The 13,524-nt window shown below is 53.0% G+C and overlaps 6 protein-coding genes across 6 annotated transcripts; 2 read left to right on the top strand and 4 right to left on the bottom strand.

The window, feature by feature from the left end:
* Window positions 1–375: 375 nt before the first annotated feature.
* Window positions 376–3,842, top strand: tif32 (putative eukaryotic translation initiation factor 3 subunit EifCa; the record flags this gene model as incomplete). Its single annotated transcript, XM_067622458.1, has 3 exons — window positions 376–417; window positions 553–777; window positions 870–3,842. The coding sequence occupies 3 exons, from the start codon at window positions 376–378 to the stop codon at window positions 3,840–3,842; spliced, it is 3,240 nt and encodes a 1,079-aa protein (XP_067482272.1).
* Window positions 3,843–5,184: 1,342 nt separating this feature from the next.
* Window positions 5,185–6,973, bottom strand: ASPBRDRAFT_471878 (uncharacterized protein). Its single transcript, XM_067625806.1, has 2 exons — window positions 6,082–6,973; window positions 5,185–5,986 (listed from the first exon to the last, which is right to left on the bottom strand). Exons 1-2 carry the CDS (start codon window positions 6,801–6,803, stop codon window positions 5,413–5,415), a joined length of 1,296 nt encoding a protein of 431 aa, XP_067482273.1. The 5' UTR covers window positions 6,804–6,973; the 3' UTR covers window positions 5,185–5,412.
* A 321-nt stretch (window positions 6,974–7,294) lies between these two features.
* On the top strand, window positions 7,295–8,556 carry ASPBRDRAFT_40266 (peptide alpha-N-acetyltransferase complex B subunit NAT3). The gene is made up of 3 exons (XM_067624319.1): window positions 7,295–7,559; window positions 7,644–7,875; window positions 8,018–8,556. The coding sequence occupies exons 1-3, from the start codon at window positions 7,391–7,393 to the stop codon at window positions 8,187–8,189; spliced, it is 573 nt and encodes a 190-aa protein (XP_067482274.1). The 5' UTR covers window positions 7,295–7,390; the 3' UTR covers window positions 8,190–8,556.
* Window positions 8,557–8,793: 237 nt separating this feature from the next.
* On the bottom strand, window positions 8,794–10,169 carry ASPBRDRAFT_120396 (MCT family MFS transporter; the record flags this gene model as incomplete). Its single annotated transcript, XM_067617344.1, has 2 exons — window positions 8,794–9,922; window positions 9,985–10,169. 2 exons carry the CDS (start codon window positions 10,167–10,169, stop codon window positions 8,794–8,796), a joined length of 1,314 nt encoding a protein of 437 aa, XP_067482275.1.
* Window positions 10,170–10,446: 277 nt separating this feature from the next.
* ASPBRDRAFT_52994 (uncharacterized protein) lies at window positions 10,447–12,331 on the bottom strand (the record flags this gene model as incomplete). Its single annotated transcript, XM_067626989.1, has 7 exons — window positions 10,447–10,634; window positions 10,679–10,803; window positions 10,942–11,005; window positions 11,220–11,375; window positions 12,039–12,097; window positions 12,189–12,208; window positions 12,311–12,331. 7 exons carry the CDS (start codon window positions 12,329–12,331, stop codon window positions 10,447–10,449), a joined length of 633 nt encoding a protein of 210 aa, XP_067482276.1.
* On the bottom strand, window positions 12,325–13,364 carry ASPBRDRAFT_40271 (DNA-directed RNA polymerase core subunit RPO26). Its single transcript, XM_067624320.1, has 4 exons — window positions 13,264–13,364; window positions 12,848–13,141; window positions 12,658–12,777; window positions 12,325–12,586 (listed from the first exon to the last, which is right to left on the bottom strand). The coding sequence occupies exons 1-4, from the start codon at window positions 13,296–13,298 to the stop codon at window positions 12,553–12,555; spliced, it is 483 nt and encodes a 160-aa protein (XP_067482277.1). The 5' UTR covers window positions 13,299–13,364; the 3' UTR covers window positions 12,325–12,552.
* Window positions 13,365–13,524: the final 160 nt, after the last annotated feature.

Below are 13,524 nucleotides of genomic sequence, written 5' to 3' on the forward strand. Positions count from 1 at the left end.
ATCAACACCGGGGATACCACGTGACCCGCATCGCTTAACCCAAAGTGGGAACGGCGGCGGCCGGAATTTTCGCGGTTCGCACAACGAGAGAGTCAGAGAGCGAAGAAGAAGAGAGAGTCGCCCTTGTCTCTGTCTTTCTCAACAAGATTGACTGCCTGACGTTCTCTTGTCTGGGTCTTTCTCGCCGACCGTCGCGTGGCAGCCTTTCTATCTTCCAGGCTCCCCTTTCGCCCTCGACTCCTGCTGCCCGCCCGTCGTTGTGCGATCCGACGTGCCTATTCTTCCCTTTCGACCGTCTCCCAGTCGAAGGATAGCATTGTCTTCCCTCATCCACCATCATTGTGATCGCTTATCCCAGCCGCTATCTCGCCCACCATGCCGCCTCCGCCTCACATCAAGCCTGAAAATGTCCTCAAGGTACGCCAGTCCGGTTACATGTTCCGATTCTCTTCCTCGACTATAACGTTGGAATGTTACCTCGTCGGATGGGGAAAGGAACATAATGTGGATGGGAAAGAAAGAAATTCATGCTGACCGGTATCTTGTCCACAGAGGGCTCAGGAACTCATCGCCGTGGGCCAGGCCCCCGCCGCCCTCAACGTCCTTCACGAACATGTCACCTCCAAGCGGACGCGCAGCAGCCCCATCGCCTCTCTGGAGCCGGTGATGCTCCTCTTCGTTGAGCTGTGTGTTGATCTTCGCAAGGGCAAGGCCGCCAAGGATGGTCTCTACCAGTACAAGAACATCGCCCAGAACACCAACGTCGGAACGATCGAGGTAGGAGGAAATTTTTTTTTTCTTTTACCCTCTACAACTTGCCTTCCTTTCATCTCCCTCAGCCGCAGCATCTAATCTTTCCATTGGTATAGGTTGTTCTCAAGAAGTTCATCGAACTCGCCGAGAAGAAGGTCACTGAGGCTCAGGCCAAGGCCGATGAGATCCAGTCTTCTCTCGAGTCCGCTGCCCCTTCGTCCAACATCGAGGATCTGGAAGCCATCGAGACCCCCGAGACCATCCTCCTCGCCACCGTCTCCGGTGAGCAGTCCCGCGACCGCACGGACCGTGCTGTTGTCACTCCCTGGCTCAAGTTCCTCTGGGAGACCTACCGCACCGTGCTCGAAATCCTCAAGAACAATGCCCGTCTGGAGGTGATGTACCAGACCACCGCCCTGCAGGCCTTCCAGTTCTGTCTCAAGTACACCCGCAAGACCGAGTTCCGCCGTCTGTGCGAGCTGCTCCGCAACCACGTCCAGAATGCCGCCAAGTACTCTGCTCAGATGCACGCCATCAACCTCAGCGACCCGGATACCCTCCAGCGTCACCTGGACACCCGTTTCCAGCAGCTGAACGTAGCCGTCGAGCTGGAGCTGTGGCAGGAGGCCTTCCGCAGCATTGAGGATATCCACACCCTCCTCAGTCTCAGCAAGCGTCCCGCCAAGAACGTCATGATGGCCAACTACTACGAGAAGCTGGCCCGTATCTTCCTGGTCAGCGAGAACTACCTCTTCCACGCTGCTGCTTTCAGCCGTTACTACAACCTCCTCCGCCAATCCGCCGCCACTCTGGCTGCTGGCCAGGGCACCAAGAAGGAGAACCCCTCCGTCACCGAGGCCGACATGACCAAGGCCGCCTCCTTCGTCCTGCTGTCCGCCCTGTCCATCCCCGTCATCAGCACTTCCCGCTCCCGCGGTGCCCTGGTCGATGTGGATGAGGTCCGCAAGAACAAGAACACCCGTCTCACCAACCTGTTGGGTATGGCCTCTCCCCCCACTCGTGCTGTGCTGTTCAAGGATGCCCTGAACAAGGGTCTGCTCAAGCGCGCCCGCCCCGAGATCCGCGACCTCTACAACATCCTGGAGGTGGACTTCCACCCCCTGTCCATCTGCAAGAAGATCACCCCCATCCTCAAGCAAATTGGTGCCGACCCCGAGATGGAGAAGTACGTCCTGCCTCTGCAGCAGGTCATCCTGACCCGTCTCTTCCAGCAGCTGTCTCAGGTCTACGAGTCCGTGGAGCTCAAATTTGTCTACGAGCTGGCTCAGTTCCCCGATCCCTTCCAGATCACCCCCTCCATGATCGAGAAGTTCATCATGAACGGCTGCAAGAAGGGCGATCTCGCCATCCGCGTCGACCACATCTCCGGTGTTCTCACCTTCGATACCGACGTCTTCTCCTCTGCCAAGGCTCTGCACCCCGGTAGCGCTGCCGGCTCCGCCGAGAGCGAGGTTGGCTCCGTCCAGCGCCTGCAGAACACCCCCGCTGAGATTGCCCGCCTGCAGCTCACCCGCCTGGCCAAGACCCTGCATGTGACCTGCATGTACGTCGACCCCTCGTACAACGAGGCCCGCCTGGAGGCCAAGCGTGCCGCCCACGCTCGCGCCGAGGCTGGTGCCGCCAAGGAGCACGAGGAGACTCTGGCTCGCCGCGTCATCATCGAGAAGAAGAAGGAGGCTGCCACTGACGCTCTCCAGCGCAAGCAGCGCGAGGAGGAGACTCGCAAGCGCATCCGCACCCAGCAGCTCCAGGAAGCCGAGAAGCAGCGTCTGCTGGATGAGCACCGCGAGCGTGAGAAGAAGCGCATCAAGGATGAGCAGGACCGCATCCGCCAGCAGGAGCTGAAGAAGCAGCTGGAGGAGCTCAAGACTGGCGTCAAGGGCATCGACATCAGCGAGCTTGACCTGAACGAGCTGGATGCCAACCGCCTCCGTGCCATGAAGCTGGCTCAGCTGGAGAAGGAGAAGAACGAGCTCAACGACCGCATCCGCACCACCGCCAAGCGTATTGACCACCTGGAGCGTGCCTTCCGTCGTGAGGAATTGAAGCATATCCCCGAGGATTACGAGAAGCAGAAGCAGCACGACATGGAGATCTACGAGGCCACCAAGGCCCAGACTCTCCAGGAGGCCGAGGATAAGCACAAGGAGGCCGTTGCCCTCAAGCACCGTCTCAGCCGTCTGGTGCCCCAGTTCAACAGCTTCCGCAAGGAGGTGTCGGAGAAGCGCCACGAGGAGTTCGAGAAGCGCCGCAAGGCTGCTGAGCGCGACTTCGAGGCCAAGAAGAAGCAGCGTATCAAGGAGGTGCAGGAGCGCAGACGCCGTGAGCGGGCTGAGCGTGAGGAGGAAGAGCGCCGCCTCAAGGAAGAGGAGGAGCGTATCCGTCGCGAGGAAGAGGAGAGAGCCGCTAAGGAGGAGGAGCGCCGCCGTGTCCTGGCTGAGGAGAAGGCCAAGCGTGAGGAGGAGAGAAAGTCAGTATTCCCCCATTTCGAACTCACCGTTGCTCGTTCAATCCATGAGAGACCCCTGGTTGCTAACCCACCTTACAGGAGACTCGATGAACTTGCTGCCAAGCAGAAGCAGCGTGAAGAGGAAGCCGAAGCTCGCCGTGCCGCTCGCCGGACCGGTGGTGCTGAGCCCGAGGCTGCGCCGGCTCCTGAGCGTGCTGCTCCTACCGAACGCACTGCTCCTCGTCTCAACCTGGCTCCTCGCACCGGTGGTGCCCCCAGCTGGAGAGAGCGTCAAGCCGCCAAGGAGGCTGCTGGTGGTGCTCCTGCTGCTGCTGCTGCTGCTGCTCCCGAGCCCGCCAGGGAGGAGCCCGCTCCCCCTCGTAGGACCGGTGGCTACGTGCCTCCTCACCTGCGCGCGGGTGCCAGTGCCACTCCTGCTGCTCCTGCTCCTGCTCCTTCCACGGAGCGCTACGTTCCCCGTGCCATGCGTGAGGCCGGCTCTTCTCAGCCTCCTTCCCGCACGCAGACCCCCGGCTCTAGCTCCGACAAGCCCGAGGAGTCCAAGCCCGCCGCTGGCAAGTGGGTGCCCAGATGGAAGCAGCAGCAGGGTGGCCAGTAAATCGCATGATGACATGAAAAAGTTCTTGGGATGTTTGATGAAAGGGCGTGTGATTTGAGTCAACCTTTTCCTCTTTTTTCTCTTTTTTCTCTCTCTCTTTCATCTTTGTGGTATAACACAAAACTCTCATCCACCTTCAAACACTTTTTACCGCCCCGCCTCCCCATCTTCATGTTCGCATAGTACCTTTTCCCTCTTCCTTAGCCTCAAACCCGGTACGATTCTTCTTTTTCTTCTTCTTCCTCCATCCTGTTCCTACTACGTCTTTTAGTTGATTTAGTTGATGAGGTATGAACTTTGTGAGGAGAGAGCGAAAGAGATACCGGGGGTTTTCTCACCATGAGGTTGTAGTTAAAGCTCTTTGCCTCCCCCCCTGCTTGATCTAATTTTTTTTTCTGGGCATGCCATGTCAATTGATTGATTGATTTTTTCTTACATTACCCGATCTCATGGTTTCTTACCAAATGCATAGTATCTTTCTTTCGTTCCTTTACGTTCGTTCATTACCAACTTGTAGTGTATACCTCACATTACACAATAAGTAGATAAAGATAGATGGAAACTACCGGTATCGTGTACCGAGTATGATTTGTTTCAAATCCAAGAAGTGCTCTAGTATTTAGTTAGAAGTAGCTGCATCAGACTTTGTTGTTAGTCTATCCACGTACTACGTGAAACCACCCCCCACCCAACACCCGCTCTGTCCCTTTTCCCATTCCTACTACCTCCTTTCTATCTTACCCAATGTAACTAGGTTTTGCATCTTTATTCATTCCTCTTTTCTTTGTCCTTATGCAATCGGATAGGTGAGTTACATAGGGAAGGTGAAGTGCTACGTACCTAGTGTTATCTATTTACGGACATCAATACCTGAAACAGACCATGCGAATAGGTGAAACTGTACCTGTGACAAGATTACAACGCAAGAATTTTACTAGAAAAGGGGCTTGGCCACACTGACGCAGACAGTTTTGGCAAAGAAAAACTAAAATCAAATAAAGAAAGAAAAAGAGAGAAGCAGAAAGATAAATCATATGAGTGTAGTTATCGATCATTCTGGGTCTATGAACCTTAGCCTGGAACCAAACATGATATCCTGTAAATGAGAAAGATACAATGAAACGATTTGGTAAAGTGTGGATGTATGTACTTCTATGATCGTGTCACAGATCGGGAAATTGGAGGCTTGAATGTGCGGGTCATTAGTATTGAATTCAATGAGAGAGATTTTTGACAGACTGAACATGATCATGCTTTGCTCGAACTTCATGGAATGAATGCATAGAAGTTCTGGAATATGTAGGTGCCGGGTAAAGAAAAAAAAGCTTTGGATGGATGAACCCAGATGAATAATCTATATACTAGAAAGGAAATTGCAAAAGGGGGTATGGCCGCTATCTCTGGCAGTAGTACTCGAGACAATATGTCTGGGATGTCAAGGATAAAGTAGGCAGAAAAAAAAAGCAAGGACAAAAAGGAATTTATCTCATGAGAAGAATAGAAGCCGGTAGCATCCGTCCTCGTCTGTATCCATTATCCATCCCATTACCTTTTAGGGAAAATACTCATCTCAAGCAGCAGCCACTTCGGCTCCAGCTGCTGCTCCGAAGAGCTTCTCTCGCCATTCGCCGCACACCGCCTCGAAGCCACTGACTACGTCTCCGCAGACTCGGCCGGCTTCGCGATCCCGGAGTCGGCGATCCCAATCGCCTCGTTCAATCCACCGGGTTCCCTCCTCGACGCCTTCTTCCTCGCGGCGGAGGTCGGCTACGAGTTCGCGAGCAGACCGGAGTCGTCGCGATGCAGTGGACGTTAGCTGGCGCGACTCATACAGCGTATCGCTCAGGCCCCGGAGCGACAGGGTGATGTCGGATGTCTGCGACACAAGGGTCTGCAGGGAGACAAGAGGGTTCAGCGCCGGTGACTGGGAGGGGGTAGTGGGTCTCGAGGAGTGACGTGGCTGTTCCGGGAAAGGATAGGGGAGGTTAGGCAGGAGTTCTTCGTCGATGAGAGGGATGAGCGCATCTATAGCGTCCGAGGAAAGGAGCGGAAATGGCGAGAATAGGAGAGGATGGGTGAGGGTCTGAAGTGCCCGCGTCTGATGGGTAAGATGTGAGGTGATGGACGAGTGTGCGGTGATGAGTCTGTGAGATCCCCAAACGATGTGTTAGCCAGCCATTTTTTTCCCGAACAGACAGACAAAACGGTCTGCCAAGTCACAGACAACAGATCCACCTACCTCATGGCGTTGTTTTCAATCCCGCTCTGCCCGCCAAGATCCCGGAGAGCTTCCACCGCCCGTTGAATAACGAAGTCATTCTCACTGCCATTGTTCTCTAATCCGCGACGAGCCAGACTCTCAATCTCCGCCATCTGCATCTCTAGACTAGGCGGCATATCCGCTTCCTCGAAATCCGAATCATTCCCGTAATCAGAGCCATCATATTGCGACTCGTGCCGCCGGTGTCGATGGGCACCATTACGGGTCTTGGGCTTCGGAGGCTGCAGAGAAGAATTCCGTTCCGACGAGTAGCCCGATGAGGGTGTGCGGGCCCCCGTTCCCATGCGGTGGTATGCATCTTCGTCGTCACTGCGATCCACGTACTGTGCGTCAGGGGCCCCTGTATCCTGGCCCGACGTGTATCCATAACCCCCTTCTTCCTCCTCCCATGCATCCGCGAGCTCATCGGCCAAGTTTCCTAGTCCACCGCCTTCGTTGGCTGCACCACCGAAGTCGCCCGACATCCTATGGGAGCCATTGAAGGATTGATTGTGATGAGGACGGACGTCCACCGGAGAAGAGGGGATAGATGAACGAGGAGTATGAGGCGACCGAGGCGACCGGTAGGAGAAGCCGTTGGGAGCGTAGGTGCCAGGAGAAATGGGGTCGATGTCGATGTTGGAGGAGCGACTCCGAGTATGGCGGTGAGATATAGTCAGGGGAGGTGGGATGGACGGCATGTTGCAGGATTAAAGGAGGGGGAGAGAGAGAGAGGAAGATGCGGTGTGAACGTTCCAAAGTGATATCAGGAAGACAGTCTGACGGAAAGGACTTCGACAGTCTAAAACAGGGGAAGCAGGGGTTGTTTGGTTGTAGATTATTTGCAAATCGTTTAAGTGGCTGCAGCGAAGTAAATAACGAACAGGGGAACGGAAATCAATGGGGGATCGCCGACGGCATCACCAGGATGCTTTTCCACGCAGCCAGTTCTAAAGGACGGGGAGGAAAGAGCAGAAGGCAAAGGAACGAAAAATCGAGACCGGCGAATCCCGAGAATGAAAGAGTCGAAATAGAATAGAGAATGAGCCGGAGAAAGAGAAAGAGAGAGTCGAAGAATAGCCAAATAATAATAGTGAGGGGGCACGGAAGGAGAGGGAGAAAGAAGCCCGACACTCACAAAAGATTCCCCCCCGTGACCGCCCAAGCCCCGATTGACTCGCCGATCAAAGATCAAGTCCCCAAATTATTGCTTCATCTTCCCCTCCATCCATAGGACTATCTTCTTCAGGACCACCACTCACTTCTTCCCCCCAAAACTACACCCACAATGAGCTCCATCCGGCGCATGTCCCCAACGGACCTCCTGTCCCTCAATCTCACCAACCTCGACCCATTGACCGAAAACTACGACCTTGGATTCTACCTCAATTACCTCATGCGATGGCCGTCCCTCTTTAGCAGCGTTCAAGATCGCCAGGAAGGCATCGTAGGTTACAGTAAGTTCTTTCAACCACACTCCTGCTGAACAAACACGACATTCCCCTGAACTGTAATAATCATAACTAATGCGTATATTCAAGTCATGGGCAAGCTCGAAGAACAACCCGCCTCGATGCGCCATTCCGAACACTACACGCCCTGGCACGGCCACATTACCGTTTTGACCGTTGCGCCCGCATGGCGCCGTCTCGGCCACGCGCGTCGTCTCACCGAACGTCTGGAACAGGGCTCCGATATCAACGATGCCTGGTTCGTCGATCTCTATGTGCGAGCGGGGAATAAAGTTGCCGTGGGGATGTATAAGGGCATGGGGTGAGTTTACCTCTCTCTCTCTCTCTCTCTCTCTCTCATTTTCCCCCTTCCATATACCCTTCTTCTCTATTCATTCACTTATCGGCTTTCGTTTCTATCTTCCTTTCTTCTTTCGTGATGCTAACTAATGGATTCAATGCAGATACTCCGTCTTCCGCCGAGTAGTAAACTACTACAGCGATGATCCAACAGGTTTCTCGGATTCAGGTGAAGATGCCTTTGATATGCGCAAACCCTGCAGTCGCGATAAGAAATTGCAGCATATTCGGGAGAATGGGGAGGAGTTCTTGGTGGATCCGATTCATGTCTCGTAGGGGATTGTCTCTTTATGCGCTTCGCTTGGGGGGTGATGATGGATGAATGGATTGGATGGATCTAGGTATACATATGTTGGTGGTGAGGATGGCAAGAAGGGTTGATGAGTAACATAAGAGAAAAGTGGCTTGTTGATTGGTTTCGAGCATTTGGTGTTTGGGCGTTTCTTTTACGATCATTTTATTCTGGGTTGATGAAGTTGATGAACGCACGTGCCATGCCATGTGCTATGCACTGAGTGGGACTAGGGACTTGAATAGAAGTTTATGGGACTTGAACTTTTCAAACTGAACAGGCTTGAAACGGAATCCGTGCTGTGCATTATGTCTTGATCAAATCAATATGAATCGTAATACATTAAGCAATATGTTCTAGTCTAGTCTTGAATCTTATCCATAGTATAAAGAAAAAATCAAACTTTTATCATCCCGAAAGAGAACACCGTTTCTCCCATGATGCATGATGCAAATGCAAATGCTAGAATGGAATATGCAATCTTTTTTGGGTCATCAGGAATTAGAATATCAGTTCTCATCGAGGCGGGCCGATGTGGTCGTGGCGTGATCGAAGTGGTAATAGGAGTAATGTATTGTCAGATCGCGCTCACACGCGCGCGGCAAGTCTTAGACCTGAGCGAGAGAATCTCAGCGCGGCAAAGACAGAGGCAGACGTGATGAGACAGCAGGCTGTGAAGAGCTGTACTCCCAGGTAGCTGCCCGAGTTGCTCAAAATGGCTCCACCGATAGGCGTTCCGATCAGCAGTCCGACAGAGGTGATTGCGAACACCATGCCTAGACGAGTGCCCAAGTCACGGATGTCCTTGGTCAGAGTCACCATCACGACCGGCGGAAGTGACACGAAACCGCCGGAGCAGAGACCATACAAAACGGAGAGAACGATGACACCTGGAGCATTGTGGACTCCGATCCAAGCAAAGGCGAGAATGGCGGTAGCGGTAGCTGCAGGGGTAAGGACGTTCAAGGGACCCGTGTGGTCTGCGATGAAGTTGGGACAAATACGCCCCACGGTGGACCCCGCATTAAGCATGGAGAGCAGGTAGAATCCGAGGGTAGAGCCGACAATTCCGGTATCGATGGCGTAGGATTGAATGTAAAAGAGGAAGTTGTAAAATCCAAGGAAACCCAGGAACATCCCAATACAGAACATCACGAAATGAGGCTCCTTGAAGGCAGACAACTGGACCAGCTTGCGCTTCTCTGTCGGCTGGAAGCGCATACGCATGATGCTGTATGAAATGCAGCATGTCCCGAAACAAAGGAAGCCAATGGCTCGGGTCGCCCAGGGAAAGCCCACCTTGTGTTGTAGCTGGTCAAACATGATCGGGTAGATCACACCTCCGATACTGCTGCCCGAAGCGGCAAGACCGTTGGCCAGGCCGCGTCTCTTCTTGAAGTACTGAGGCAGAATGGCGACGGATGGAACGAACAGGCATCCGGCAGACAGGCCAATGCAGATACCTTGGGCGAGGATCAGCTGCCAGAACTTGGTAGCAAGACTGGTCATCATCAACCCAAAGGGGAGCATGATGCTTCCAAACGTGAGCAGGGCACGGAAATAACCTGCATCGAAGAGAGGTCCTGTTACCACGCCAAAAAGCATGAGTAGAAAAGCCTGTAGTGAGCCAATCCAGGCGATGGAGGACGAGGACATGTTCGACAGCAAGTCCTGCTCATAATACGTTTGGAAAGCACCCCAAGTGTTGATGACACCCCTGGCCGTCATCCTTCGTCAGTTGATGCCCTACATGATACCAGGGTATAGGATCTCACATACCATGAGTTGAAGAAAAGGAAGAAAGAGCCTAGCACTTGGATCCATGAACTAAAGCCGGTATCGAATGTCGGTTCTTCTAAGGCTTTCTCCTCTGACGGAGTAGGGAGTTCATGGCTATCGCCATTGTTGTTTGCAACGAGGGATCCCGCAACAACCTTTTCGTCGAAATCAGCATTGGTCCCCATTTTCCACCCCGACAATAAGCGATCAGACGGGCGTCTGGTGGAGTGGATGGTAACAGGAAGGGTTGGAGGGCGAAACAGACAGCGGATCAGATAACCCCCGTGGCAATCGACGTGAACACAGCCCAAACAGCACTCACAGAGAGCTTGAGTCACCACGTATAATAATTTCCTCAGGACAGGGGGACTAGGAGCAAGGAAGAGGTCGAGCCAAGGTGGAGGTCAGGCTCACACTTTATATGATTAGAAATGAATCATAGCGGCACACAGTAAAAATTTATTAAGGTAGTGCCTCCAAGCCCCGGCTAAGACTAAGCTTGGGAGCTAGAAAAGCAGACTCAACCAAAACTGAGTAGGGGTATCCACTCGCAGGTGGCCATTCATGTTGACTGATCCCCTGGGAGTGGGAATGGAGACAGTCAAGTGAACCAGGCTCTGGCTGATGCCCCATCGTGGGAAGAGAGCCTACTGGACCAGGCAACGAGCGGGTTCCGGGTAAGCGATGGAGTCACTTGCCGAGGGATGGAGCCAAGGGCACTTTCTTTCCCCAGGAACATGTCTTGATGTGTTGTCGGGGAGTTGGAGAAGTGAGAACATGAGGGTGGGAAATTGGGGAAAGCAAAGGGACCGCCCTGCGCTTCACAAATGCGGTTATTGCAGGTATGCTCTGCATAAGCACGATTGGAGGATGACTGCAGATGGCGGGCTTTTAGTGTGTCTGGATGGGTGACAGCGTGCCGATTTATCCAGGCGGGGGGGCCGAACTGCATATCACTTCTTTTTAGTCCATCCTGTACCTGGTCCGTTGACCTGATTATTCTTGGCGAATGCGACGCTGGCTCGGATTCTTGAGACACGAATAAATCACATCGCGCAGCCTTGACAGGTCAAGGAACGGTCTGTTCATCTCCAGCCTGTGTCTCATCGAACGAACAAAGTATCTGGTGATAGAGAACGTAGCGATAGCAGTGCCTACTGCGCGCTGGACTGATCGACAAAAGAAATATTAGCAGCAACGGAGGATGCTTAATTCGAGACCCTCGAGGCGCTTACTCGTAAGCCAAAAAGCCATGGGATTGAAATTCCTCGGAGTTATCGGTATTCGCTCCGAGTCTGGGTCCCGAAACAAGACGGTGTCGTCGCCGAATGAAGATCGGCTAAAGGGAAGAAGGCCGAGCAACCACGGATCGGTGAACACCTGCTGTTTTGCTTGTTACGTACGGAGTAGACTCTCTAGTCTAGCCTGTGACTGTGCAAGAGAAGGTGGCTGACCGAACCGAGAAAGCATGAGATGGATTCAAACCAGGCTATCCATGCTTTGAAATCGAGCAGAAGAGAGATGTTGCATCCCTCAATAATGGGCTGACCACTTGCCGCCAATCACGGGATGTCATCTTGCATTAGTGCCTATCGTGCAGTTCGGCAATGCGAGACAAGCCACGACGTTCGAACTGTGCTCTCCGACTCGGCTGTTTCAGGCTATTTCACTGGCGGTCAAAGAAGCGCGGACCGAAATCCGTACGGCAAAGTCTATCAGTCTAACCCATCCTACTCGTCCAAATTATACACCGAATGAGGCATTTGTGTCGCCTACATCATCGCACTGGTGACTCTTAGCCAGTTTTCATGATGAGCAAGCAACGCATTGGACTGAGCATCTCTGTCATGACTCCTACGTGTTTTGTGGAGGCTTACAAGAGCAGGGATGTCGAAGCATTCGATAAGTTCAACTGAACTTATGACGTGGTCAATTAAAAGTGAAGCGGATATGGGACAGGCATCATTTCCTACAGAGACTTTGCACAGCCTGATGCGAACATCTGGAGCATGTCATATCTCAGCCGAGGAATGCTCGCAAGACAGCTTATCTACCAGGAGTGTGAGGAGTTGACGCCATATTTGCAGTTGCATCAGAGCCCCAAAGCATCCGTCTGCAACAGCGCCAGTCACAAAGTACTTTGTCCGCTACCTCCTTCATCTCCAAATTGGGGTCATCATCGGAATCAGGACACGGAAACAGACCCGTCGATGTTGGATCTTACCTCCGCATCCAAACATGTGAAGTGCTCTGCCTGACTCAGTTGTCAAGATACCGCCATCTATAAAGCAGTAGATCACGAGGGGGAAGAAGGCCTAGATGACACCAAATGAAAGCAGGTCAACATCAAACTTTTTTGAATTTTACTGATATATAGACTGCAATGCGTTATTCTTTTGAGTTTTCTTGTCTTCCCAGTGTCCCAGTGGCTGCCTAGGCCAGCATGGCCCGCTACCCTACTCCCAAACTCCAAACGCTATGCTGCCCAGAGGGAAAGATCCTTAGACCAAACACATACACAATAAAGAAGCCATTGAAAAGATACAACCGCCTATGTCATCCCCGTGCCTAGAGCAATTCTTCGCAAGTCCAGTCCTCGTACCTGTACCACAGAAATAGTGATTAGATCGAATACGTCAAATCGTCAATACCACGTGGGGAACGCCCGCTTACCATCCGTCGGGAAGATATCTCCGCACGATCAGGGGAATCTTCTTCTGGTTCAATTCCTTGATGGCGATCTGTAGAGGATCCGTCTCGCCCTCAAGATCGACGAGCACCGGGGCGTTCATACTAAACATGGTCAGCATCAGATTGCGCTTCTCAATCCCTGCTTGACGGCGCATCATTTTCCGAGACGAACCTGATCTGCAGCGCCCGAGTACCCAGAACACGCGCGCGCTCGTACTTGGTCATGTATGGAGTGGTCTGGCGCTGGTCGTTCGGGACCTTCTTCTCCCGCGTCTGTTCCATGACCTTGCCCGCATACCCCGCATTCGGGTCGCCTGAAGTAACAATATGGTTTCCGTTGACAGCAGGCGCGTATGAGCCTTCGCCATATTCATCGGCGCCTCCTTCTGCGACGTCGACATCCTCGGGGTTTATGAAGTCTTCGGGCTCGTTGTCATCGTACTCCTGCTCCGGCTCGTAGTCGTAACTAGAAGACAATCCAAGTCAGATCATCAGGACTTTCACCTAGCAAGAATAACAACGATCGATGGGTAACGCAGACGCGCAGCATTGAGCTGCGCAAGCTCTCATGGGGTATCAGTTTCTTACGCTTCCTCAGCATCGTGGTCTCCGTAGTCAGACATGGTGGCGGATTAAGTAGAGCAAAATTTAGACAAAACACCAGTGGGATATGGCAGAAACGAAGGCAATGGCAGCACCGCGACCGGGCCGGGTTGGGTACGAGACGATAAACTGTTGCGACGGGCTTTTCCTCCTCGTGAAGAAATCGAAGTCGCGACTTCCAGAGTCCGGAAAAAGTTCCTGTCGCTCGTCCGGCGCTAGTCTCCTTTGGGTGCCGCTGTTCACCGC

The sequence above is a fragment of the Aspergillus brasiliensis genome (assembly GCF_001889945.1).
Source record: "Aspergillus brasiliensis CBS 101740 unplaced genomic scaffold ASPBRscaffold_3, whole genome shotgun sequence".
Classification (NCBI taxonomy): domain Eukaryota; kingdom Fungi; phylum Ascomycota; class Eurotiomycetes; order Eurotiales; family Aspergillaceae; genus Aspergillus; species Aspergillus brasiliensis.

Coding starts and splice junctions, on each gene's coding strand:
- ASPBRDRAFT_40271 (XM_067624320.1), bottom strand. CDS start 13,298: ATGTCTGACTACGGAGACCACGATGCTGAGGAAGC. Junction 13,142..13,263: donor GACCACGATGCTGAGGAAGC/GTAAGAAACTGA, acceptor ATTGTCTTCTAG/TTACGACTACGAGCCGGAGC. Junction 12,587..12,657: donor AGATATCTTCCCGACGGATG/GTAAGCGGGCGT, acceptor TCTGTGGTACAG/GTACGAGGACTGGACTTGCG.
- ASPBRDRAFT_40266 (XM_067624319.1), top strand. CDS start 7,391: ATGAGCTCCATCCGGCGCATGTCCCCAACGGACCTCCTGTCCCTCAAT. Junction 7,560..7,643: donor GGAAGGCATCGTAGGTTACA/GTAAGTTCTTTC, acceptor CGTATATTCAAG/TCATGGGCAAGCTCGAAGAA. Junction 7,876..8,017: donor GGGATGTATAAGGGCATGGG/GTGAGTTTACCT, acceptor GATTCAATGCAG/ATACTCCGTCTTCCGCCGAG.
- ASPBRDRAFT_471878 (XM_067625806.1), bottom strand. CDS start 6,803: ATGCCGTCCATCCCACCTCCCCTGACTATATCTCACCGCCATACTCGG. Junction 5,987..6,081: donor ATTGAAAACAACGCCATGAG/GTAGGTGGATCT, acceptor GGGATCTCACAG/ACTCATCACCGCACACTCGT.